Here is a 24,002-nt window from a genome sequence, read left to right as displayed (position 1 = left end):
TTGTTCAACATTTTAAAGTGTTTCTTGGCTATTTATATTTCTTTATTTGAAAACTGAAGATTTCCATATATTTCCATAACCAATTTTTTTTTAGTTCTTTGTATATTCAAAACATTGATTCTATGTCCACTATACAGCTAGCAAAGATTTTCTGTATTTATGTAGGTGGCTTTTTCTTCAATTAAATTATAGTTTTCTTTGATGTACAAAATCTTTTTAGTTTCACACAGTCTCATTTGTCCTCTATTGATAGTATTTCTTGAATGACCTGAATTCTGCTCAAAGTTCCTTACATGTTGACCTGTATTCTCTAATTTTTGCTATACCTGGTCTTGGATTAAGGGCTTTGATTCCAATTAGAATTTATATACTTACTTTGGTAGGATAAGAAATGGTGGTCAAGTTTCATTCTGCTTGTAGATATTTTATTTTTCTAGCAGCATTTGTTTGAAATGTTCTATTTTTGTCAGTGTGTACTTTTGAAATCATTGTCAAAAATCAGTTGGTTTAAGGACATGTTTCCCTTGTCTGTCCACCACATAAGAAATAAGGGAGAGGTGGCCCTGAGAGCATGAGAGTGGGAGAACTGGCCCTGTCCCTTCCTTGCTGCAGCATTCCATAGAGCAAGCCTTGTACCTCACCTGGTCAGCACAGTAGAGCTGGCCTTGATGGTGTGGGTGTGGATTAGCCAGCCTTGAGGGCATGAGAGCCAGAGAGCTGGCTCTGCCACTTGCTGGCAGTGCTATTAGGTGAGATAGCGGGGGCAGGGCAGGAGAGCTTGCCCTGGTCGTGTGGGTGCCGGAAAGCTACTGCACTGACCTGGTGACCTATCCCCACATCTACCCCATTGATGAACTGCTGGAGTGCATGATGGAGCCAGGCCTACAGATCCAGAAGTAAAAGATCTCCAAATGACAAAGGGCAAGAAGAGTCCTAGTGAGCTTCTAGTATTGATAGTGTAGCAGAAGTCAGAGGTCTGTACCAGACCAAGCCTCACTGCAATGAACATCTGCAAACAAAGAAGTAAGGACAAAAGGGTATACTGTATTTCCACAGTGACTCAACTACAGCTTCCACAATGAGATTTTTTTTTCCTGTTTGGAGAGGTTACAAGGGTAGAGGGGAGGTATGAAGGGAGAGGGAGATAATGGGATTGGGGTGCATGATATAAAATTCACAAGGAACCAATAGAAAGTTCAACAAATCACTTGTTGCCTGGGAGAAATGTTATATATTGCAGAAATATTTTTCATTATTGGTGACTGTGTTCTCTTCAGTTCTTACCTCCATCCTCTCCCCTCCTCCTGTTGTCTTCTCCTTGTTCCCCAATTTTCTTCTCTCTTGCTCTGTTACCACCATTACCAGCCCCTTAGCTATTTCTACCTCTCTTCCTCCTCTTCTGTTTTCTTTGTTTTGAGGCAGTACGCAGGAATTTGCTGTGTAAACCCGGCTAGTCTGTTATCTCTAGTGATTCTCCTTCAATTTGCCTTGTTTACCAGACTGTGTTTCTATGATCCTTCTGCTCTCTGGCTGGGGCTCCAAGTCTGCATCATGATTCCTGGCTCTTGTTTCTTATCTGTATTGAAGAATTTTAAAGTGCTTCTTCACTCATAGTTTTATCTTTTAAAGCTGTATTTCTTTCTTAATATGTCAAGTGGTTTACTCATTTCGTTTTCTTATTTTACACTCCTATTCTATAGCTTTAGAGAAAAATCTCTCTCTTTTTTTAGTTGAAGAATTTGTCTTCTTCTGCCAAGTATTTCCTTCCCTCTATCAGATCTATGTGGTGTTCTTGATCAGTTCTTAAATCAAAAGTAGGTTCTTATTGTTCATACAAAGTATAGTGTATTCAACAAAATCAACGACGACAATAGGATGGAAGATGAGAACTGAAGAGAAGGACATAGTCACCCATAATGAAAACTATTACTATAGTATATTGACGTTTTCCCATGCAACTGCAGCCAACTGATTTTGACAGAGATTTCAAAAGTACACCTTGGAGAAGAGAGCTCATCTCAAACAAATAAATGGCTGTTCACGACATCCAGAGAGGTTACTAATTGTTCATCCAAATTGATTTGGATCAGGAATAGATAACTAGAAGGGAAATACATCACTTAGTACATCTGCGAAGGAAACACTATGGCACAGATACTGTCGTAGGACACAGTGGGTAGTCTGAGTTATTTATAGGCTTTTGTAGACATCTGTGTTCTTTGGTGAGATCTAGGATCTGGCAGGTGGTGACACAGAGGTACAGTGAAAACTCACTTACGGCCCTTTGCATTTCAAGAAGTGATGGCAGAAGATGAGCCAGACGTTGATGACATTAAGTTTCTGTGATATGCTACATGGATATTTTTGATTTGTGGTAGATTGAAAAATAGTCTTATGTAAATATTAAGCTGGTTTACATTTCAGGTTTAGATTGACAGATGCTTATGGATTTATGAAAAATTTCTAAAATTATTTAAAGACCTCATATACTCTTTCAAAACCTCATTTTAATACTAATTCCCTGAACTTTAAATATAATCTCTCTTTCTGATTTTCTAAAAGATTGATCAATAAATTTAATTTCTTTGTTTGTAGCTAAATTATTCAAGTTTGTGGGATACTATATGCATCTTAAGACTGTAATAAAGTGGCAATGTCTCGGGAACCTACTCCACCTCTGCATGGAGATATGTCTACTAGTCCTGTTGCAGAAAGCTGGTGTTACACACAGGTACATGCCATTTAAAATGCATTTGCTGCTTGTCACATACATTTTCTAACAATGACAAGTATTACTGTAAAATTGTAAAGCAATATGGCTTCACTGTCATTAGAATGAATATTTGATTTGTGACCAGATTAAATCATGAGGATAAAAATGGTTTTCTTATCTTGCAGGTTAAAGTAGTGAAATTTTCCTACATGTGGACTATTAATAACTTCAGTTTTTGTCGAGAAGAAATGGGTGAAGTGTTAAAGAGTTCAACATTTTCTTCTGGCCCAAATGATAAAATGAAATGGTAAACATATTTTTTTACTCTATATTTTGTTAACTTTGTGTTTACTGTTATAGTTGGTCCTATGGTCATTAGTATAATCTTACACTAAATTAATAATTAATTCCTAATAAATTAGAGAAATGTAAAAAACTGTGGTTATTTCAGAAATGCTGTTATGATACTAATTTGTAGGTAATTTCAGTGTAGTCTGCCCTTTTTTGTTTATGCCCAAAACTAAATTACTGTAAATGAACTATGCTTTATTTTAGGTGCCTGAGGGTAAACCCAAAGGGATTAGATGATGAAAGTAAAGACTATTTGTCCTTATATTTGCTTCTAGTTAGCTGCCCAAAAAGTGAGGTTCGAGCTAAATTCAAATTCTCTCTTCTGAATGCTAAAAGGGAAGAAACAAAAGCAATGGGTAAGTACTTGGCAAACTGGATAAAGACTTCTCTTCATACTTTACCTGGAAAACTTTGAGATTATTGTCCTCTCTTAAGTCTTAGTCCAAAACGTTTATCTTTGGCCATTGTTTAATTTCACATTTCACATTCGAGCTGAAGTTGTTTCCTATGTTTTAGCTCCATAGAAATATAGAAGTAGTTACAATAACATTAAAATTTAACTGTTTCATGTCCTAAGATAATGAATGTTGCACTTGTCACTTGGAAAAGTAGTTGCTGCTAAAACAGGGTTCCTGGTATATGTCATCAGGAAAGTGTCTCCTTTCCCTTGCCTTTTTGGTGGACATTACAAGGAAATGGAATGGCCTCATATTTTGTCACTAGATTTTTTTTTTTTTAACAGTGAAAGAAAAGAAATTTTCTCCTAGTCAGAGGCTTTTAATTTCCGTTAAATTCTTTACTTCAGAGCTGTGTAAGAGAAGAATGTTAGAGAATATTTACAATGTGTTTTATAGGGTAATAGCCTATGAATGGCCACACTGAACTGTAAATGCTTTCTTAGAAGAGAATCAAAGAACCGAGTAACTTCACTACACATATAATTATTAATTTTTACATTTTCATATTATATATCATGTAAAATAGAGTATTTCAGTTAAAGTTCTATGCTGATTGTATAGATAATGGTATATAATAAATACTTTGCCGAGAATCTTGTGTATTTCACACCATGCAATTGAGCAGTCCTTAAAATATTTGAAACATCTTAGATATTTATTAAAAATTTTTTTACAAATTATACAAAAAGCATTTTGGGGGGCTTTTATGTATAGACGCTTATTTCATGAGATTATATGTAAAATCTCAGGAACAGGAAAAGGCTTTTTAACATTCTCACTAACTTGAAGTTTTTCTATAATTCAGCAAATTTAAATCAATAGGATATGTTTGCCAGAAGATTTCTTAATAAGTTAGATCATTTGGTTTTAAGGTGAGAAACAAGAAATGAGATATTTTTTAATGAAGTTTTGACGTTAGATGATGACTACTATGCCAATATCAGTATGATTTGCATTTATTATTTACAGACAACAGGTGTGTGTATCTGTGTGTTAGAAAATGTGAATGCGTAACGTGCATGTGTATCTGTTGTGTCCTTTCCCTCTAAGGGATTTGATGACTTCTCTTAAGAGATTCAGAAGTCTTCATTTAAGTTCAGTGACTGTCGCCAAACTTTGAGGAACAATGAGAGAGTTTAATTCTCCTTGACAAATTTCTTTCAATGCCTTTTTTATACTTGTAGCTCATACATCATAGTGAATATTCTAGCTATATTCTGTACATCTGTATTTCTTTACTATTAAGAAAAAAATTATCTTTGAATCTTGTTTGTTTTAAACCTCTGTTTTCTACTAGAAAGCCAAAGAGCGTATCGATTTGTACAGGGGAAGGACTGGGGATTTAAAAAATTCATTAGAAGGGATTTTTTGCTTGATGAAGTTAATGGTCTCCTTCCAGATGACAAGCTTACGTTATTCTGTGAGGTAGGTATGCTTTTATTAATACATAACTGCATGGTTTATTTACTGATGTGGAAAAAGAGTAAACTATTAATACAGAGTGTAATTTTAAAATGAAAGTGATTGGTTTATTTTACAAGGTTTCTTTGTAAATTCTTTTTTAGAAAAATCTGACTAAAATAATCTTACAAATCAACATGATGTTTTATATTTTTGCCATGTCTCTAGTTTTTTCCGTAGTTATACTACCACATACTCAATATATATCATTGTGTACATTTAATATCTTCTTTAGTTTGAATAACGCTGACATAGCCAGTTTTATAGATTAATCTGATACAACCTTATGCAGTTTATAGTTTGAATGAAAAAGCATGTGGAAAACATTGGGAAGCCTTCTGGTCCTTCAAGCTATTGGATTAACGTAGTGAACTCTGTGTTAATAGTCTAAAAAACAAACCTGATATTTTAATAGTGTGCACATATAATTTGGCATAAGAATATTTGCTTAATTTGTATTCATAATGTATCATATTTTGAAAATTGTATATCCTCTTCCAGGAATTTACTCTTAGGACTTGTGTTAAGTTTAGATTTGGGTTTGCTTATGTCATTTTTATCATTGGGTGGTTTTATTGATATGAAATCATAAAATTCAACTTTTGGAATAAACTCAAAGAGCATATTATTTCTGGTACAATTTTATTGATATACTTAAGGTAGCAGATACATTTCTTAAAATATCAATATGCTTCAGCAAATTAATGTGAAGAGGTGAATATAGTAACTTCCTTAACTACTGAATTAACTTTAGTCTCTGTAGTCAATGAATAGAAACTTTCAAACTTACAAACTCTGTATTGTTGTATTATATCATTCTGAAGTATGTATAGTAATTAAAGTATGACCACAGAGAAATACATACATAAATGAACAGCATAATTCATTTGTTATAAATACAATTATTGGATTGTTTCCTCGTCATTTCAAGCGATTAAAACTTGAAGCATTTGTTTGTAGTAAGCAGGCATTTAAGTAGTATTTTAAATAGATAAAATTATTATAGTGTTTAAATTTTGGCCTTTAATGTAGACTCTTTCAGAATTTTAGAATTGATCTTAATTTGAAAATGTTAGTTTTTTTTTTTTTTTAAGGTCATCTTATAATTTAGTGGTCCTTACACATTATTTGAGTAATCTATAAAACACAATCAAACAAAATGGCCTGATAGTTTTGACTGATGATTTAACCTTTTTTAGAAAATAATCTGCATCATAGAACTGAAATAATGTTTTTTAGTAGGTATTTTTCTCGGTGTATTTACTGGAACCTAGACAATAAATTCAGAATTAAGGCTGAAATTAATTTTAAGATTATTCAAGTATGTGTATGTGTTATCAATATGCTAAATAACACATTCTAGTGACCAATAAAACTTATTATTACATATTTTTAAGGTAATCCCATTTTTAGATCTTGAAATGTGCTTTTCACTAGCCCAGACATTATCTCTTGGGCACTATCTTTACTATACATGGGCAAAATCACCTTTTACATTCTTTGTGCCCTCCATCATTCCTTCCACTCCTCTCATGGATGCCCTTCATTCTACAGCATCTCCAACACTGCTTGCAGAAGAGGTGGAAGCATTGCACTGCCCTCCCTAAAGAACTGGCACCTCCCCTCCACTGCAAGTGGTGCTGTAGACAGGTAAGGCAGCTGGGTGCTACTTTTTTTGTGCAAGACATAGTTTAGTCTTGCAGTCTATGTAGTGGGAAGCGTTAGATGAAAATCTTTAACAGTGTAAACAGCTCTGCTTCCTTTCTCCAAAATGATGCACAAACAGAAATTGAGAATAAGTTGGAGAAATAGAACACTGGTTAGAGTCACTCATATTTTGAAACCTTAAAAAAAAATATTATTGATTGTTGGGAGCCGACTCTTAGCCGAAAGTGGCTATCATCTTTACAGCCATCTTGAGCCATATACCCTGACAAGAGACTTGTTTCAACAGCCTGCAGTAGCTGAGCACACTCTGATAAACATCTTGTTATACTGTTTAGTGTCCCCAGCTGCCAGGTGCTCCTGGTATCCATGGCTACAAGGCACGTGACGTAGTGGCTTCAGTTGAGATTGTCCACGAGGGCAAGTCACGTGGTAAAGGGTATAAATACCCAGGATTTCCTTTCTATTGAGGAGGTAGAAAGAGGAGGTAGAAAGTAGGAGGTAGTAAGTAGTAGGAAGTAGGAAGTAGAGGAAGGAGTGAGAAAGTGAGAGGTGTCAGGAGACTGAAGGAGTGAGAATATAGTAAGAAGAGAGGAGAATAAAGAAGAGACTTGAAGAGACGCCACCGGACTCTGTCTTGTATCTATCTTTTGCGTCTCTCGCCCTTTTTCCCCCTTCCTCCGTCCCCACTCTCTCTCTTGCTAGACCCTGACCTGCGGACCGGAGCAGCAGAACCGGCCGGCCTTTACAAAGTAACAGAACCTGACGGCCGTTACAAAAGAAACGGCCGTTACAATTGATAGTCTACAGATTTATGTCATTCCTTGAGAAACAGAGAAATATATATATATAGTTAAAATAAATGAGCTTTTAATAAAGCTGAACTCATTCTTTCCTAAGGACACATAAAAATATTCCTATTGATAAGTTATCCTTTTAATAAGGTCTGTTTACTACATTGTGGTAATATGTAGAAGATGGGTTTTATTTCATAGCTGAGAAATGAAAAGTTGATTACCCTGTTGCTATGACCAGAACTTTTAAAGTGGGATCTTGAAACCCCCAAGCTCCTTTTATCTCCCTTTATTAGGAGAGATGCAAAGCTGGACTTTTTGTAGTCAGTCTAGAGGTTAAGCAAGTAGTTGATTCTAGTGACATTGTAATACTGTGTGGGTTTAAGAAATAGCTCCCTTTTAGGCTAGTTTTACAGGGTTCAGGTTTTTAAAGGTTAGAACAAGTACTGTTCAGTCAGAGCAGAAAAGAACTAGATTTGTGAGCTAGATTCATAATACAGTTATACCCCTCAAATATTCATCTTCATTATAAGCTATGACCTTATGGTGAACCAATGGCAAGTTTAAAAAGAGAATTGTCCTGTGTGTTAAGTCAGCAGAGAATCTCAGCCTTCTTCCTGAATTTTCTCTCTAGGTTCCATAAAGTTGTTTATTACCTCTTCTCAATGTTTTTATCATTACAAATTAATAGATATCAAAATAGTGAGAACCCATCGCTTCTCAACTTTATTTAGGTCATTAATTTCTATTTGAATTGAAATGCGTGGTTGCTTTGATGCACTAGATAGATACGCAAGGAATGCAAGCCCTTTACATTATGATTGCTTATACAGAATGTAGCTGTGCACCACTCCTCAATGATAATGTCTCTGTTTTCTTATTCTTTTACATACTTATTTTATATATGATTGTGTGTCTTCTGCCAAGTTTTTATATTAAATATGTTAGCTTGGGTCCCAGGGAGATAATTCAGTGTGTAAAAGCACTAGCCATGCACACCCTTGATGACCAGAAAACATATAAAAAGGCAGTTATGATTGGGCTGTAGTCCCAGCACTCCTACAGTAAATGAGAGGCTGAGACAGGCGAATCAGACTGAGACTTGTGGTCTAGCTAGACATAACATGATAACAAGCCAGCTTCATCCTCAGAAACAAAGTAAGGAGAGAACTGATTCTTCAAAGTTCTCTTCTGAGCTCTGCATCGATGGTATGACACTTACGCACTTTTAGTTTATACATACACACGCATGCATGCAAACAGACAAATGTTATATTGAATTAGAGACAACACATGGAACTTAAGAAATCTTTTCTTATATAAATTGTGACCGTATTTTTTATAACTACTGTGTAATTTATGTAGGTAATTAAACAATCCAGTTCTCTCTACTTAAAATTTCAAAGGTAATTATTAATATAAGCAGTTAGATATATTATATGTTAAAAATGATCGCTGAATAAATTGAGTATATGTTTACATCAGCATAGTCCATTTGTGTATCATTGTCTTTTGATAGACAGTAAGATAGGGCAAGGAAGTAAAGATCAGTGGAGTATTTTTTTTCTTTGTAGTTACCAAAATTTTAGATACTTTGAATTATGGAAGTCTTAAGATAGAATCTTTGTGTATAGCTTTATGTACATATTAGAACCTTTGTGTATGGTTTTATGTACATAGTATCTTGGCCCCGATATTTAGAAAATAAGGTTATTGTAATAAATACTTTTGTTCATAATTGTATGTTTTATATGTAGTATAAAGACCTGAGGAATCTGGAGGTATATGAAGCCTTTTCTGATACAGATTACCCATGTGATTTACATTGCTTTATTTACCTTATGATACCAGTCTGAACTGTCTGTAAGATAAAGTGAATAGATCAAAATACCTCTCTGTCATGTACACTTCCAATCTAAATTTTGTCTAGCATTTCCTCATAAGTGATTAGTAACTTATTTGAAGCACACATTTCTGTATGCTAGTATATCAGGCCTCTAAACCTTTTAAGCAGGATCATGTATTTGCATGTTAATAATCTGCTCCAGTTTATCTGTTACGCCTTTTCATTTTCTACGTGGTTTATTGTAATACGTGTTTCCTGCATGGTGGGTTTTTTTTGTTGTTTTTGTTTTGTTTGTTGGTTGGTTGGTTTTTTTTTTTTTTTTTTTTCTGCGCTAGGACTCCGTACTGAACCTGGAGCTTCCTCATTTGGCTGACTGGCCGGCAAACATTAGGGATCCTCATCCCTCAGCCTTCCCAGTGTTATGATTGCACTTGCTGCTATAAATTATTATGTTTTTCACTTGGGTACTGGAGATCAAACTTGGATCCTCAAATTTGCACAGCAGTTTGCCAGCTGAGCCATCTCTCAAGCCAAGTGTGTACACTTAAATTACATTCTCAAGAAGTCAATTCATTTGTCTACTACTTTGTAAAAAATGTTCCCATTCTCAATATTTAGTACTCAAAAGCATAACTAATACAGCACATGCAATTTAACTTTTCAAAATTGTTCATTTGTTCTGAACTATTTGGTTTGTTAGTTAGTGTTTCTTTTCTGTTGTTCATTGTAATATGAAATGATAAAAGTAATACAATGGAGTGCTTTTTTTTAAAGATGGTGCAGAGGTTATAAGATGTGACTCTGTGAACAACGATGTGTAATGAAGGATCTGCATAAAAGCAGCGTCACAGTTGTCCCACTTCTTACTTAGTGCTGCACAGATGAATAAAACATATGCATGTTGAACTAAAGTACATTTGTATTGAACTCACCTTTGACTTTCCAGAAAATGTCGTGAACTTTAAAAATTACAGTGGGAATTCTTTTTCTTAAGTGTGTCTTTTACTTAAATTTAACTTAAAAATTTTATATCAATTTTAGTAGATATTTAAATCAATTCTACTGTTGTTGAAATGTGTGGGAATAGTGATTAAGTTACCAATTTTCTTTTTATATTTATTTTATTATGTGTGTGGGTTGTTTGCATCTGTGTCTCTATACCACTGACTGGTGCCTAGGAAGGTCAGAAAAGAGTGTTGGATCCCATGGAGTTACAAATAGTGGTTCTGGAACCCATGTCCTTTAGAATGACAGGCTGGACTCTTACCTGAGTACTGAGCTATTTCTCTTCCTCCAAGCTTCCAATTTTTATATAATAGTTTTATGTCTTTAAAAATTATGAAAGTTGTACATATAATAAAATTGAAATGTTAATAGGTGTGCAGTGTAAGTAAAAAAAAAAAAAAAACCAAAGATTCCTTCACAAAAATGTCAACTCCGTAAATCTGATGATATTGTGAAATTTCTAGTAGGAAATAATTTAGTGGTTGTAATAAATGAGCTTTCTAATCAATTAATAAGCCATTTATTTACATACAGTGTCACACTGAACAAGATTTAGGTTATATCTTAGTTCCCCTAGGCTGTTTCTCTCATTTATATCATTAAATATGTTTTGAGGGTACTAGAATTTGGGATTATTAGGTATTAGGTATATTGAATTAAGATATCTTAAATATAATAAAATGTGCACATAGTAACTAGTGATTAATAATGACGTATGAAGCTGTTTTCCTTGTGTCTTCTTTATTAGGTGAGTGTGGTCCAAGATTCAGTAAATGTATCAGGACATACTAATACAAACACGCTGAAGGTGCCAGAATGTCGACTAGCAGAAGATTTAGGTAATCTCTGGGAAAACACAAGATTTACAGATTGCTGCTTTTTTGTGAGAGGAAAAGAATTCAAAGCTCATAAGTCTGTGCTTGCAGGTACCTTTTCCTTTGGATAATATAACATTTTAAAAATAAATTTATGCATTGAGTAATGATGCTTATTCTTGTTATAGCTCGATCCCCAGTTTTTAATGCAATGTTTGAACATGAAATGGACGAATGCACAAAGGTAAATGTTGTTAAAAGGCTTCATATTATTTAATTTGTATATAGTATGTGTATAGAATGCACATATTAAAAATATCTGTGCATGTTCTTGTTCTCAAATTATAATAGAAAGAATTTAGAAACTGGGGAAAATGTGTCCTCTAATAAAACAGCAGATGCTCTCAATGTGGATGCTCACTGAACATTGTAAGGAACAACTGTTTTCATGGTCTGATTGTTAGAGCACTTCCTAGTATACAGAAAGCCTTGTGATTCGTCTCTAGTGAGAGAGGGGGAAGGGAAGAAATCACGCTGGGGATATTATTGAGTAACTTCTGGCTTCTAGGCATAAATTACCCACCTGTGTATGGACTTATGTTCAAGTTTTTTTTTGAATTATATTTTTTAATAAATTGACTTAAAAAATATCAAATAGTAAGCTTTGGAGTTTTTTCCCCATTGCTTTTGATTATTCCTTCCTCTTATATTTTCTCCTGCATTCCCTGACTCATTCCCCATGTAAGAAACCATTTCCATCCTTAGTATTTCTTCTCTCTACTGTCATAGAATATGTTTTCTACTTCTCTCCCCTCCATTTAGGCTTGTACTGTTCTACTTCCACTAATGGACCCGTTATAAACCTTTGCATAGTCTAAGAATTCAAAGGTAGAATCCTGAGAAAGACCGTGGGGGAGTTTTTCTGTTCAAGGCCTGATTACTTCATTTAATATATGGTATTTTCTAGATCAATCTGTTTACCTGAAAATTTCATGATTGATTGATTGATTAATTAATTATTGCACCTGAGTAAAATTCCAAAGTGCATTTTTTGCTTGTCAGTTTTGATGGATATCCAAGTTGCTTATATTTCTTGGCTATTGTGAATAGAATAACAATGAACACAGATATATAAGTTTCTCGGTAGCCAGGTATTTATTCCTTTAGATATATTCTCAGGAGTGACATAGCTTGGTCATGTGACAGATTATTTGTAAACATCCACACAAAGTTGTACCAGTCAGTATTCCCACCAAAAGTGAATAAAGGGCTTTATTTATATCCTCAGCATATTTTTTGTTTTCTTGATAAAAGCTATTTTGACTGGGATAAGATGGTATCTCAGAGGAGTTTTAATTAGTGTCTTCTCAGTGGCTAAGGATGTTGATTTGTATTTCTTTTAAGAATTATGCTTTAAAGTATGGTCCATTTAATTGGGTTGTTTCTTGATTTTTAGTTCCTTGTATATTGTAAATATTAATCTTCTATCAGATTCATTGCAGATAAAATTTTTTTCTCATTCTGTAGATTATCTCTTTGTTAAATAGTTTCCTTTGTGCAAGCTTTTAATTATATGAAAGGTCCTATTTGTTGATTGTTGACAGTATTTCCTGAGTAACCAGAATCATCTTTACAATGTCCTTTCTTGCATCTGTGTATTTAGTATCTTTTCTGCTTTTTCATCCAGGCATTTCAGAATTTCATGTTTTATGTTGAGATCCTTGATCCTTGTGTGTTCTCATGTGCACTTCTCCAAGCTCTTTTTGTCTCTCCCTCTTTTTCTTTCTCAAGCAAGGTTAGAAAGTAGGGTCTAGTTCCAGTCTTTTGCATGTAGATACCCAGTTTTCCCAACACAATTTAAAGATGCCTTGTCTAATATGTTTTTGGCATCTTTGTCTGTAGAGCATGAACTTACATTCACACCATTTCTTTTTAATCTTGCATTGATTCTGTGTCTGTTTCTGCGCCAGCAGCATGTTATTATTACTAGGACTTTTTAGAATAACTTGAAATCAGGTATTGTGATACCTTCAGAAGAATTCCTTTTATTCAAGATTATTTGGGCTATGCAGAGTATTATCCACTTCCAGGTGAGTTTTAAGAGAGTTTGAGGGAGGATTTGTTTGATTTTTCTGCTGTTTTTTTTTTCTTGTTTTTCTTGTTTTTTCTTGTTTTTTTTTTTTTGTTGTTGTTTTGTTTTTTTCCTATTTATGTTAAGAATAGGCCTAACATTTTATTGGGATTACTTTGAATCTGTAGATTTCTCTTGATAGGATGAATGTTTTCTTTTTTTTTCTTTTCTTTTTTTCTTTTTTCTTTTTTTTCTTTTTTGTTGTTGTTGTCTGATCTTTATTTGATTGAGAAAAGGAATTCTGAGAACAGAGCACATATTAGATAACTTGAACCAAATGCTGTGCCCTGATTGTCCTAAAACTTACTCTGCAGACCAGAATGGCCTTGAACTCATAGATATTCACATGCTTCTGTCTCTGGAGCACTAATACTAAAGGCTGTGCCATTACCTCCAGGCTGTTGTAACTTAGCTAGCACATGCTGCCTGGTTGGTGGTTCAGTGTCTGAGAGATCTCGGGATCCAGGTGAGTTGAGACTGCTGGTCTTCCTATGGGTTGCTTTGCTAAATGTCTGCATCTATCTTAGTCAGCTGTTTGTAGGGTCTCTTAGAGGGCAGCCATGCTAGGCTCCTGTCTGTAAGCACACCATGACATCAGTAACACTGGCATGCCTTGGAGCCTCCCCTTGAGTTGGATCCAAATTTGGGCCTGTCACTGCACCTCCTTTCTCTCAGGCTCTTCTCCACTTTTGTCCCTGTAGTTCTTTTAGACAGGAACACTTCTGGGTCAGTAAATATGACTATGGAATGAAAACCCCAACCTGCCACTTGATGCCCTGTCTTTCTACTAGAGGTGGGCTCTACAAGTTCCCTCTCTCCATTGTTAGGCATTTCATCTAAGGTTCCTCCTGTCGAGTCCTGAGAGTCTCTCACCTCCCATGTCTCTCTGGTACATTCTAGAGGGGACTCCACCTCCCATCTAACCAGGTTGCTTCTTTTTAGTCATTCTACTGGCCCTCAGGGCTTCACTCCTGTCCCCCCAAACCCCCGCAATACCTGATTTTGTTCCCCTTTTCCTTTCCCTGTCTCCTCTCCCATCCAGGTCCCTCCCTCTGTCTGCACCCTGTGGTTGCATTCTTCTCCCTCCCAAATGGGATTGAGACATCCTCACTTGGGCCCCTCCACTTGTTAACCTTCTTGAATTCTGTGGATTGTATCCTGGGTATTCTATACTTTTTTGACTAATATCCACTTATTAGTGAGTACATACATTCATGTCCTTTTGGGTCTCAGGTACCTCAATCAGGTTGATACTATTTTCTAGTTCTATCCATTTGCCTGCAAAACTCATGATGTCCTCATTTTTAGTAGCTAAATAATATTCCATTGTGTCAATGAACTGCATCAACTATATCCATTCTTCCATTGTGGAACATCTGAGTTGTTCCTATTTTCTGGCTATCACAAATAATAAGGCTGCTATGAACAAAGTGAAACATGTGCCCCTGTGGCATTGTGGGTCATCTTTTGAGTATATGCCCAAGAGTGGTATAGTCTGGTCTTCAGGTAGATCTATTTCTAGTTTTCTGAGAAACCTCCAGATTGATTTCCAGAGTGGTTGTACCAATTTGCAATCCCACCAACAATAGAGGAGTGTTCCTCTTTCTCCACATCCTCACCAGCATGTGCTGTCACTTTAGTTTTTCATCTTAGCCATTCTGATTGGTGTAAGGTAGAATTGCAGGGTCATTTTGATTTGTATTTCTCTGAAGACTAAAGATTGAACTAAGTGCTTCTCAACCATTCGAGATTCCTCTGTTGTGAATTCTCTGTTTAGTTCTATACCCCATACTTTGAATGTGTTGTTTGGTTTTCTGGAGGTTAGCTTCTTGAGTTCTTTATATATTTTGTTTGTTTGTATAGGTGGATTCTATTGATATGTTTCCGTATATTGAACTATCCCTGCATCCCTGAGATGAAGCCTACTTGATCTTGGTAAATGATGATTTAGATATGATCTTGGATTCTGTTTGCAAGAATTGTATTGAGTATTTTTGCATCGATATTCATAAAGGAAATTGGTCTGAAGTTCTCTTTTTTTGTTGGGTCTTTGTGTGGTTTGTTTATCAGTGTAATTGGCTTCATAGAATGAAGTAGGTAGTGTTCCTTCTGTTTCTATTTTAGGGAATAGTTTGAGGAGTGTTGGTATTAGTTCTTTGAAGGTCTGATAGAAATCTGCACTAAAGTCATCTGGCCCTTGTTTTTTGTTTGTTTGTTTGTTTGTTTGAGAAGTTTTTAATAACTTCTATTTTTTTTTTTAGCAGATATGGTCCTGTTTAGATAGTTCACCTGATCTTGATTTAACTTTTGTATGTGCTATTTGTCTAGAAAATCATCCATTTCATCTAGATTTTCCAGTTTTGCAGATACAGGCTTTGTAGTAGGATCTGATGATTTTTTTTTTAAATTTCTTCATTTCTGTTGTTATATCTTCCTTTTCATTTCTGATTTTGTTAATTTAGATACTGTCTCTGCTCTTTAGTGCTAAACTGGCTAGGGGTTTATCTATCTTGTTGATTTTCTCAAAGCTTTTGGTTTTGTTGGTTCTTTGTATCATTCTATTTGTTTCTATTTGGTCGATTTAGGTCCTTAGTTTGTCTATTTCCTGCTGTCTTGGGTGTGTTTGCTTCATTTTGTTCTAGGGCTTTCAGGTGTCCTTTTAAGTTGCCAGTGTAGGATATCTCCAGTTACTTTAGGAGGGCTCTTAGTGTATGCGTTTTCTTTTTAGCACAACTTTCATAGTGTCCTATAAGTTTAGGTATGCTGTGTCATCATTTTCATTGAATTCTAGGAAGTCTTTAATTTCTTTCTTTACTTCTTTCTTGAACAAGTTTTCATTGAGTAGAGAGTTATTCAGTTTCCATGGGTATGTGGGTTTTCTGTTGATTTGTTGTTATTGAAGTCTAGCCTTAGTTGATGGTGATCTCATAGCATGCATGGGATTATTTCAATCTTCTTGTCTGTGTTTAGGCTTGTATTGTGACTGATTATATGGTCAGTTTTGGAGAAGGTTCCATGAGATGCTGAGAAGAAAGTATATTCTTTTGTTTTAGGGTAAAATGTTCTGTAGATATCTGTTAAATCCATTTGGTTCACAGTATCTGTTATGAACTCTCTGCGTTCTGTGTCTCTGTTTAGTTTCTGTTTCAATGACCTGTCCATTGGTGAGAGTGGGGTCTTGAAGTCTCCCACTATTATTTAGTAGGGTTTAATGTTTGTTTTGAGCTTTAGAACAATTTCTGTTATGAATGTGGGTGCTCTTGCCTTTAGGGCATAGATGTTCAGAACTGAAACTTTCTCTTGGTAGATTTTTCCTTTGATGAACATGAAGTGTCCTTCCCCATTTCACCTGATAACTTTTGCTTGAAAGTCTGTTTTATTGAATATTAGGATGGCAACTCCAGCTTGCTTCTTGGGACCATTTGCTTGGAAGACTTTTTTCGAGCCTTTTACTCTGAGATAGTGTCTGTCTTTGTTACTGATGTGTGTTTTTTTAATATTCTGCAAAATACTGGATCTTTTGGGGTATCCATCCAATCTGTTAGCTTATGTCTTCTTACTGGGGAATTGAGTCCCTTGATATTGACAGATATAAAGACAGATGATTTTTAGTTCCTGTTAAGTTTGTTGTAGCACGTGGCCTTATGTGTATGTGATTCTCTTCCTTTAGTTTTGTTATGATATGATTACTATCCTTTTTTTTTGTGTGTGTGTGTGTTGGTACCCTCCTTGTGTTGGAGTTTTCCTTCTAGAATCCCTTTGTAGGGCTGAATTGATAGGTACTGTTTAAATTTGGTTTTGTCCTGGTGTATTTTGGTTTTTCCATCTATGATTATTAAGATTTTGTTGGGTATAGTAGTCTGGGCTGGAATTTGTGTTCTGTAAGGGTCTGCATGTCCTCTGTCTAGGCTCTTCTGGCTTTAAGGTCACTGTTCAGAATTCTGGTGTAATTCTGATAGGTCTGCCTTTATATTTTACTTGGCCTTTTCCCCTTACAGCTTTTAATATTCTTTCTTTGTTCTGTGCATTTACTGTTTTGATTATTATGTGAGGAGAGGATTTTCTTTTCTGGTCCAATCTATTTTGTGTTCTTTAGGGCTAGTGTACATTTAGGTACTCTTTCTTTAGGTTGGGGAAGTTTGCTTCTATGATCTTGTTGAAAGTATTTTTGGGTCCTTTGAGCTGGGAATATTTACTTTCTTCTCTTCCTGTTATTCTTAGATTTGGTCTTTTCTTTTTGTCCTGGATTTCCTGGATGTTTTGGCTTAGGAGTTTTTTGTTTTGAATTTTCTTTGACTGTTGTGTCAATATCTTCTTCACCTGAGATTCTCTCTTCTATCTCTTGTATTCTGTTATTGATGCTGTCATATTTATTTCCTGACCTCTTTCCTAGGTTTTCCATTTTCAGTTTTGCCTCCATTTGTGTTTTCTTTATTGTTTCTACTTCCACTTTTAGGTCTTGGACTGCTTTGTTCAATTCCTTCACCTGTTTGATTGTGTTTTCCTGTATTTCTTTAAGGAATTTTTTTCTTCTTTAAGGGCTTCTACCTGTTTACCTGTGTTTTCCTTTATTTCTTTCAATGAGTTATTTATATCCTTCTTAAAGGACTCTTTATCTTCATGAGATAGGATTTTAGGTCAGCTTGATTTTCAGGTGTGTTGATGTATCTATGGCTTGCTGTGGTGGGAGAACTGGGTTGTGATAATGCCAGAGTATATTGGCTTATGTTGTGTATTGTCTGGTTATCTCTGGCATTAGCTGGTCTGAGTATCTCTGTCTGGAGCCTATCTTTTGTGTCCCTAGGTTGCTGGAGTCTCCTGGGAGGCCTGAGGCCCTGGCTATAGTAGACCTCCTAAGAGGCCTTCAGACTGTGGAGTCTTCAGAGGGGCATGCCCTCTGGTCATCTGTTGCCCTTGCTGCAGCAGATCTCCTGGCAGACCTTCAGACTATGGGGTCTTCAGAGCGGCAGAGAGGCTGATGATCTTTTCCTAAGGAATGCACAGACCAGAAAGGGAGTGTAGTTTGAGCGGGGATATATACATACCAGTGTTTTAGCTAAGTCATGATAGTTATATTTTCAGTTTTCTGAGAACATTCTCTTAATTCTTGAAATTATTGTACTAGTTTATATTCCCACCAGCTGTGTTTCTTTAGTCTCACCAACATTTATTGTAATTTGTCTTCTGTTTTTTAAGTGTATATAGTTTTATTTATTTATTTATTTATTTATTTATTGGATATTATATTTATTTACATTTCAGATGCCATTCCCTTTCTCCATTTCCCCTCTCTAAAACCCCCTATCCCATCCACCCTTCTCCATTTTGCTTTTATACCATTTGAATTACATGCATGTATTCAGGTTAGTTCTAGGTTGAGGGACTAGCAATACAATAGATGCAAATAGTCAAGGAACAAGCATGACAATAGACAACAAACACAAATTGTCAAAGAACAGCAAGGCAATAAACAAAATTCTGTGGCCACTCCTACGATCACTGTGTCTAAGGGCTTATCAGAATGACCAAAATATCTGAGCCAACTTCCCTGTCCTAGCCCAAAGTCATTTTCATCTCTGAAGCCTATTTCCTTGTTCTAGCCTAAACTTTAGATTCCTGCCTGAAATTAGTTTGTTCTAGCCTAATGTCAGATTCCTGCCTGAAGCCTACTTCCTTGTCCTTGGCCAATATCATTTGTTTTCTTGATAACAGTTCTGACTGACATGCTATAAACTCTTTCTGTGTTTTTTCTCTTGAAGTCTGTCTCTTAGTCTTGTTAGACTATTTATTGATTGAAAATTTTGTAGTTTAACTTTTACAGTTCTATTGATATTCTAGATATGCTGTATCTGAGGTATAGCTTGAAGATTTATTTTTCCCATTTCATGAACTGTGTGTTTGTGAGTAGATTAACACTGCTATTCAGAAAAATTTAGAGTTCATGTTTCCTTGGTCTGTTTGAATTTATGTTAATACAGTATGAGAAATGTGGCTCTATAGTAATCTTGCCAGCATCATTTGTTGAATATGCTATCGTTTTCAGCATTCTGTGTTCTTAATAACTTTCAAAAATTATATGCCCTTTGTCAGTGTGGATTTATTTCAGAGCCTCTTTTATCTGATTCCATTACTACTCCATTAATTTACATGTATGCTTTTGCATGTGCCATTCTGTTTTTTGTCACTCTCTGTACTATAATTTGAGCTCAAATGTTGTTATACCCCCAGCATTGTCCTTTCTGATAAATATTATTTGCTTATATGTGGTCATTTTTGACATTTGATATTTTCTTAACGATAAAAAATATATTTTTTATTTTATGGAGAATGACATTGGAATTTTGATGGTAATTACATTGAACATGTAAAATACTTTTGGTAATCCTTCCATTTTCACAATATTGACAATCAGTCTAGGAGCATAGAATGACTTCCCATTTTATATTTTTTTTAAGATTTCTGTATCCTAAAGCTAAGTTGTATGTGTCTTTCATATCTTGTTTAGGTTTATTCATAGGCACTCTATTTTTGGGAGATATTTTGAATGAGATGTTTTTCCTAGTTTCTCATTGAGTTCATTGTTGGTATATATGAAGTCTCTTGATCTTTGGTTGTTAGCCTAGCCTTTACTGGCTCATCTGTCTCTTCAGTCCTTCTGACTTCTGTATGCTGATTTTGTATCCCACTCTAGTGAACATATTTACTAAATCTTAGTGTTTTCTTTATTAGAATCTATAGGGTTTCTGAAGTAAGGAATCATGCCATATACATAGGGATTCTTTTCTCATTTCCTATTTTTAATCTCTCTCACTAGTTAGATCATAGACCTCAGGTAAGAACTGATTATGATTGACTTGTATTGACATAATATTAAAAACAATTCCTTATGACTCACTGCTATATCCATAGATGAATGCATCTTTCAGCAGTTGTCAGTGAAACTGCTTATAGTAACTGGCAGTTAATATAAAGTATTCAGCTGCTCAACATGCAGAGAATAAGGGACTGCAAAGTACTTAGCTCTAAGTGCCACACTCCTCCTTTCAAGTAGGCAGGGATACTCTCGGAAGAGGTCATGGAAGGAGAGTAAGACATATTCACACAGAACAACAGACAGACACTGCTCAAATACAGAGATACAGTTCATACAATGGACAGACAAGCACATGCACACACATGTGCACACATGTACACACACACAGGGGGGTTGGGCAGGCAGGCAGGCAGGCACTGGGACAAACATTCACAAGACAGCCTTCAGGAGGCACAGACTGAGACTCCTACAACAGATAGGACAGAAGATAGAAAGGACATGAAGTAGAGATAATTCAAGTTTAGACTTCCTCTTGGTTAAAGGATTCCAATGGAAAGTTCTTTTTCCCCCTTAATGTGACCTGTATACATTATTGGTTGCTAGAAGTTAATCAATCACAAAGCCGTATAATTTGTATACTGTGTAATAGGATTCAACAAGTTTGTTTATATCCTTCCTCTCTCTCTCTCTCTCTCTCTCTCTCTCTCTCTCTCTCTCTCTCTCTGTGTGTGTGTGTGTGTGTGTGTGTGTGTGTATGTATGTGTGTGTGTGTATTGGTCATGGTTGATTCTTGCCCATTTCTTTGTTGTTCATCTCATTCCTTCATGGAGTGCAAGTCTTCTTGTGGACAAGGCTTTTTGTCTTCTTCCTCCATGTACAGAATTCCTTTAAGGATTTTCTTTACTACTGGTTTACCTGTAGTGATTTACATTAATCTGTGTTTTTCTTGAATTACCCCTATTTTCCAGTTTTAAAAGATAGCCTTGCTAGATGTAGCACTCTTCATTGGTATTCAAAGTGTGAAATGTATTTTCATGCCTCTGAATTTTAAGGTTACTGATGTAATACTTCTTGTTCTTATGATCTTCTTACGTTTGAGTGTGGTGGTGGTGGTTTTTTGTTACAACTTTTAAGATTATCATTTAATTTCTGAATTTGTTTATTTTGTCTGAATGTAAGTTTGTATACCACATACATGCTTGGTACCTGTGGAGGTCAGGTTTGGCTGTTGGATCTCCTGGAACTGAAGTTCCAGATCGCTGTGAGGCACTGTTGTGAGTATTTGAAATTGAACCCAGGTGTTCTGGAAGAGCAGCCAGTGCTTTTAAATTTTGAACTGTCTTTACAGCTCCCTTACTTTGTGTGTTTTACTTTTTCACTAAATTGTCATGGAGAAGTTCTTTCTTATTATGTCTGTTTGGGGTTCTAAAGGCATCTGATATTCGGGAGTAAATTTCTTTCCATAGGTGTAATTTCCAGTTTCAGTAAATAGCCCCTTATATTCTGTATATTCTGAGTTTGGTTTTTTGATTATATCCCAGACTTCTTAGAGGCATTAGTTATATTCTTTAATTTTCTTCCAAAGCTTTAAGGTGCATTATTAAGTTCTTTTTGTTTTTGTTTTTTTTTTGGGTTTTTTTGTTTGTTTTGTTTGTGTGTGTGTGTGTGTGTGTGTGTGTTTTAAGATTTCTCTTCTTGAGTCAACCTTATCTTTGAAATTTCGTTGGTTGAACTTCCCTGTCATATAAAGAAGATTCAGTCTTCCAGAAGACTACCTGGTCTTTGGGGTCTTATAGTTGTTCTGACCCCTACTTCTGTATTGTTTTTGGAGGTGTAAGGATTGGTGTCATCAATTGGAGCTGGGCACAGCACAGTAAGTTCTCTGCATTGTTATCATTTGTGGCTTTCTGTAGTGGTCTTACTGCAAAAAGAAGCTCCTTACATAAGGGGTGAGAGTATACTTATGTGTGAGTATAAAATATTGTTTCGGAAAGTGATAACAGTAGGGTCTCTTCTAGGTTACATGGCCTTACCAGACATGAGCACTTGGCTAGTTTTTAGTATGAGGCATGAATTCCTTCTTTTTGAATAGGCCCTAAGTCTAACTAGGTGGCTGTTAGCAATTCCCAGAATATACCACCATTTTACTTGTAGATACTTTGTCCTGCTGGTCATTGCTGTGGTTTGTAGATATTATAGCTAGGTAGGTTTGTTGTTTGTTTGTTTGGTTGGTTGGTTGGTTGTTGTGTTGTTTGCTTTTTTTTGTTTTTTGTTTTTTCCGCTTTTCATCTTATATAGCACCTTTTATTTCTGAGAAGGCTTGTCTTCAGGAAGGAGGATCCACAGTTTCACGCAGCTTGATTCTTCTAAGTCCCTGTCAAAACAGCATTGTGACTTCAGCAATAGGACCTGCCTTTAGATTCTTAGAGGCATCCAAGGACAATAGCAATAACCTGCATTGCTTTGAGGATTGACCAGCAACTGGAAGGTTGGTTTCCTGCGCCTAGTGCATGGGTTTTTGTATCCTGCTAGTTTATCCTATAGAGTCCATGCTCTCCTTTTACGTCTCAGCTTTATAAGGGTAATCCCACTAATGAACTCCTGGAGATCTGTAGCTAGGAATTACAGACCAGTGATAGCATGCAGTGTATGTCTTTTTAGATCTGGATGTTCACTCTTTTGTTTCTTTTGCTGTGTAGAAGCTTTTTGTGAATTCCCATTTCTCCTTGTTGGTCTTAATTCTTGAGCAAATTTGAATCCTATTCAGAAAGTCATTTCCTATTCCTATATCATGTACCCCTGTTTTCTTCTAGGATTCTCAGATTTTAACATTTCACACTGAGGTCTTTGCATCATTTGGAGCTTTATTTTTGTAAAGGGCAGTAACATAGGTCTAAAGTTCATTCTTTATGTGAACCTCCAATTTTCCCAGAACCATTTCTTAAAGATGTAATCATTACTCCAGTGTATGCTTTTGCCATCTTTACTAAATATCAGATGGTTATAGTTACATGAGCGTACATTTGGGCTTCCTGTTTTGTCACATTGGTTATCTGTTTTTCTGCTAGTATTACGTTGTTTTTATTACTATGGTACTGTAGTATATTGAAATCTAAAATTATAATCCCTTCAATAGTATTCTCTTGTTAGAATGTCTTTTATGGCTTTATATGTATTTTATAGTTTTAAAAAACATTTCTGTAACAAATGTGGACATTTTAATAGGGATTACCATTTTCACAATATGAATTCTAACAACCCATGAGCATGGGAGGTCTTTATCATCCAATGTCTTTTTCAGTCAGTTTCTCTAAGGATTTCATGTTTTCATTGTAGGAGCTTTTCACCTGCTTGAATGGGTCATTCCTGGAGACTTTCTTTTCTCTGAGGCTGTATAAATGGGCACATGTTCATCATCTTTCTCAGCGTGTTTATTGTTGGTATATAGAAAGGCTTCTAAGTTTTTAAGTTGATTTTTTTTTTATTGTGCCACTTTACTGAAATAGTTAATTATTTCTACTTTTTCTGAATTTTTAATGTAGGGACTTAGAGGTTAAGATTTCCTCTTCAAACTGTTTACAATGGGTCTCAGAGGTTTTGTTGTATTTTTTATATTTTCATTTAATCCCATGTATTTTTAAAAGATCTTTTTTTATTTCTTTGCTCTTTATGATTCAGGATTGTGTTATTTCATCTCCATGGGTTTTATAATTATGAGAGATTCATTTGGAGTTCTTAAATTTTATTCCATTTGGTCAGATTTGTTACACAGAATTAGTTCAGTTTTCTAAATTTCTTCAGCTTTGTTTTCAGAGGGATTCCCTAGGATAGAAAATTAGCATGTGGGCACCAGGCTAGGACTTCAGGTTGCATATTTCTTCCACCCGTGACCCCTGTAAGCATTGAGAGCTATGAGCTATGAACTTCCATCTTAGAACTTCTTTTATTG

The 24,002-nt window shown here is 35.4% G+C and overlaps 1 protein-coding gene across 6 annotated transcripts in view; it reads left to right on the top strand.

Annotated features, from left to right (window-relative positions):
- The window catches only part of Spopl (speckle type BTB/POZ protein like), a 72,942-nt gene that overhangs the window by 34,025 nt on the left and 14,915 nt on the right, over positions 1–24,002 (top strand). For 3 of the 6 annotated variants that reach the window (XR_003712094.1, XM_028772890.1, XM_028772889.1), the window contains 7 exons: positions 2,596–2,731; positions 2,899–3,020; positions 3,269–3,420; positions 4,820–4,947; positions 6,538–6,633; positions 11,042–11,219; positions 11,297–11,352. Coding sequence is in view for 5 of the 6 variants with exons in the window: in XM_028772890.1 (XP_028628723.1) it covers positions 2,654–2,731; positions 2,899–3,020; positions 3,269–3,420; positions 4,820–4,947; positions 6,538–6,633; positions 11,042–11,219; positions 11,297–11,352 (810 nt within the window). In the remaining variant the exon portion in view is untranslated. The remainder of the gene's footprint in view (positions 1–2,595; positions 2,732–2,898; positions 3,021–3,268; positions 3,421–4,819; positions 4,948–6,537; positions 6,634–11,041; positions 11,220–11,296; positions 11,353–24,002) is intronic. The other 3 variants (XM_028772891.1, XM_028772893.1, XM_028772892.1) reach the window with 3 other exon arrangements.

The sequence above is a fragment of the Grammomys surdaster genome, unplaced genomic scaffold (genome assembly GCF_004785775.1).
Source record: "Grammomys surdaster isolate TR1022 unplaced genomic scaffold, NIH_TR_1.0 219, whole genome shotgun sequence".
In the NCBI taxonomy this organism is placed as follows: Eukaryota; Metazoa; Chordata; class Mammalia; order Rodentia; family Muridae; genus Grammomys; species Grammomys surdaster.
Note: the sequence above shows the minus strand (reverse complement) of the source record. Positions and strands in the feature narration are given on the sequence as shown.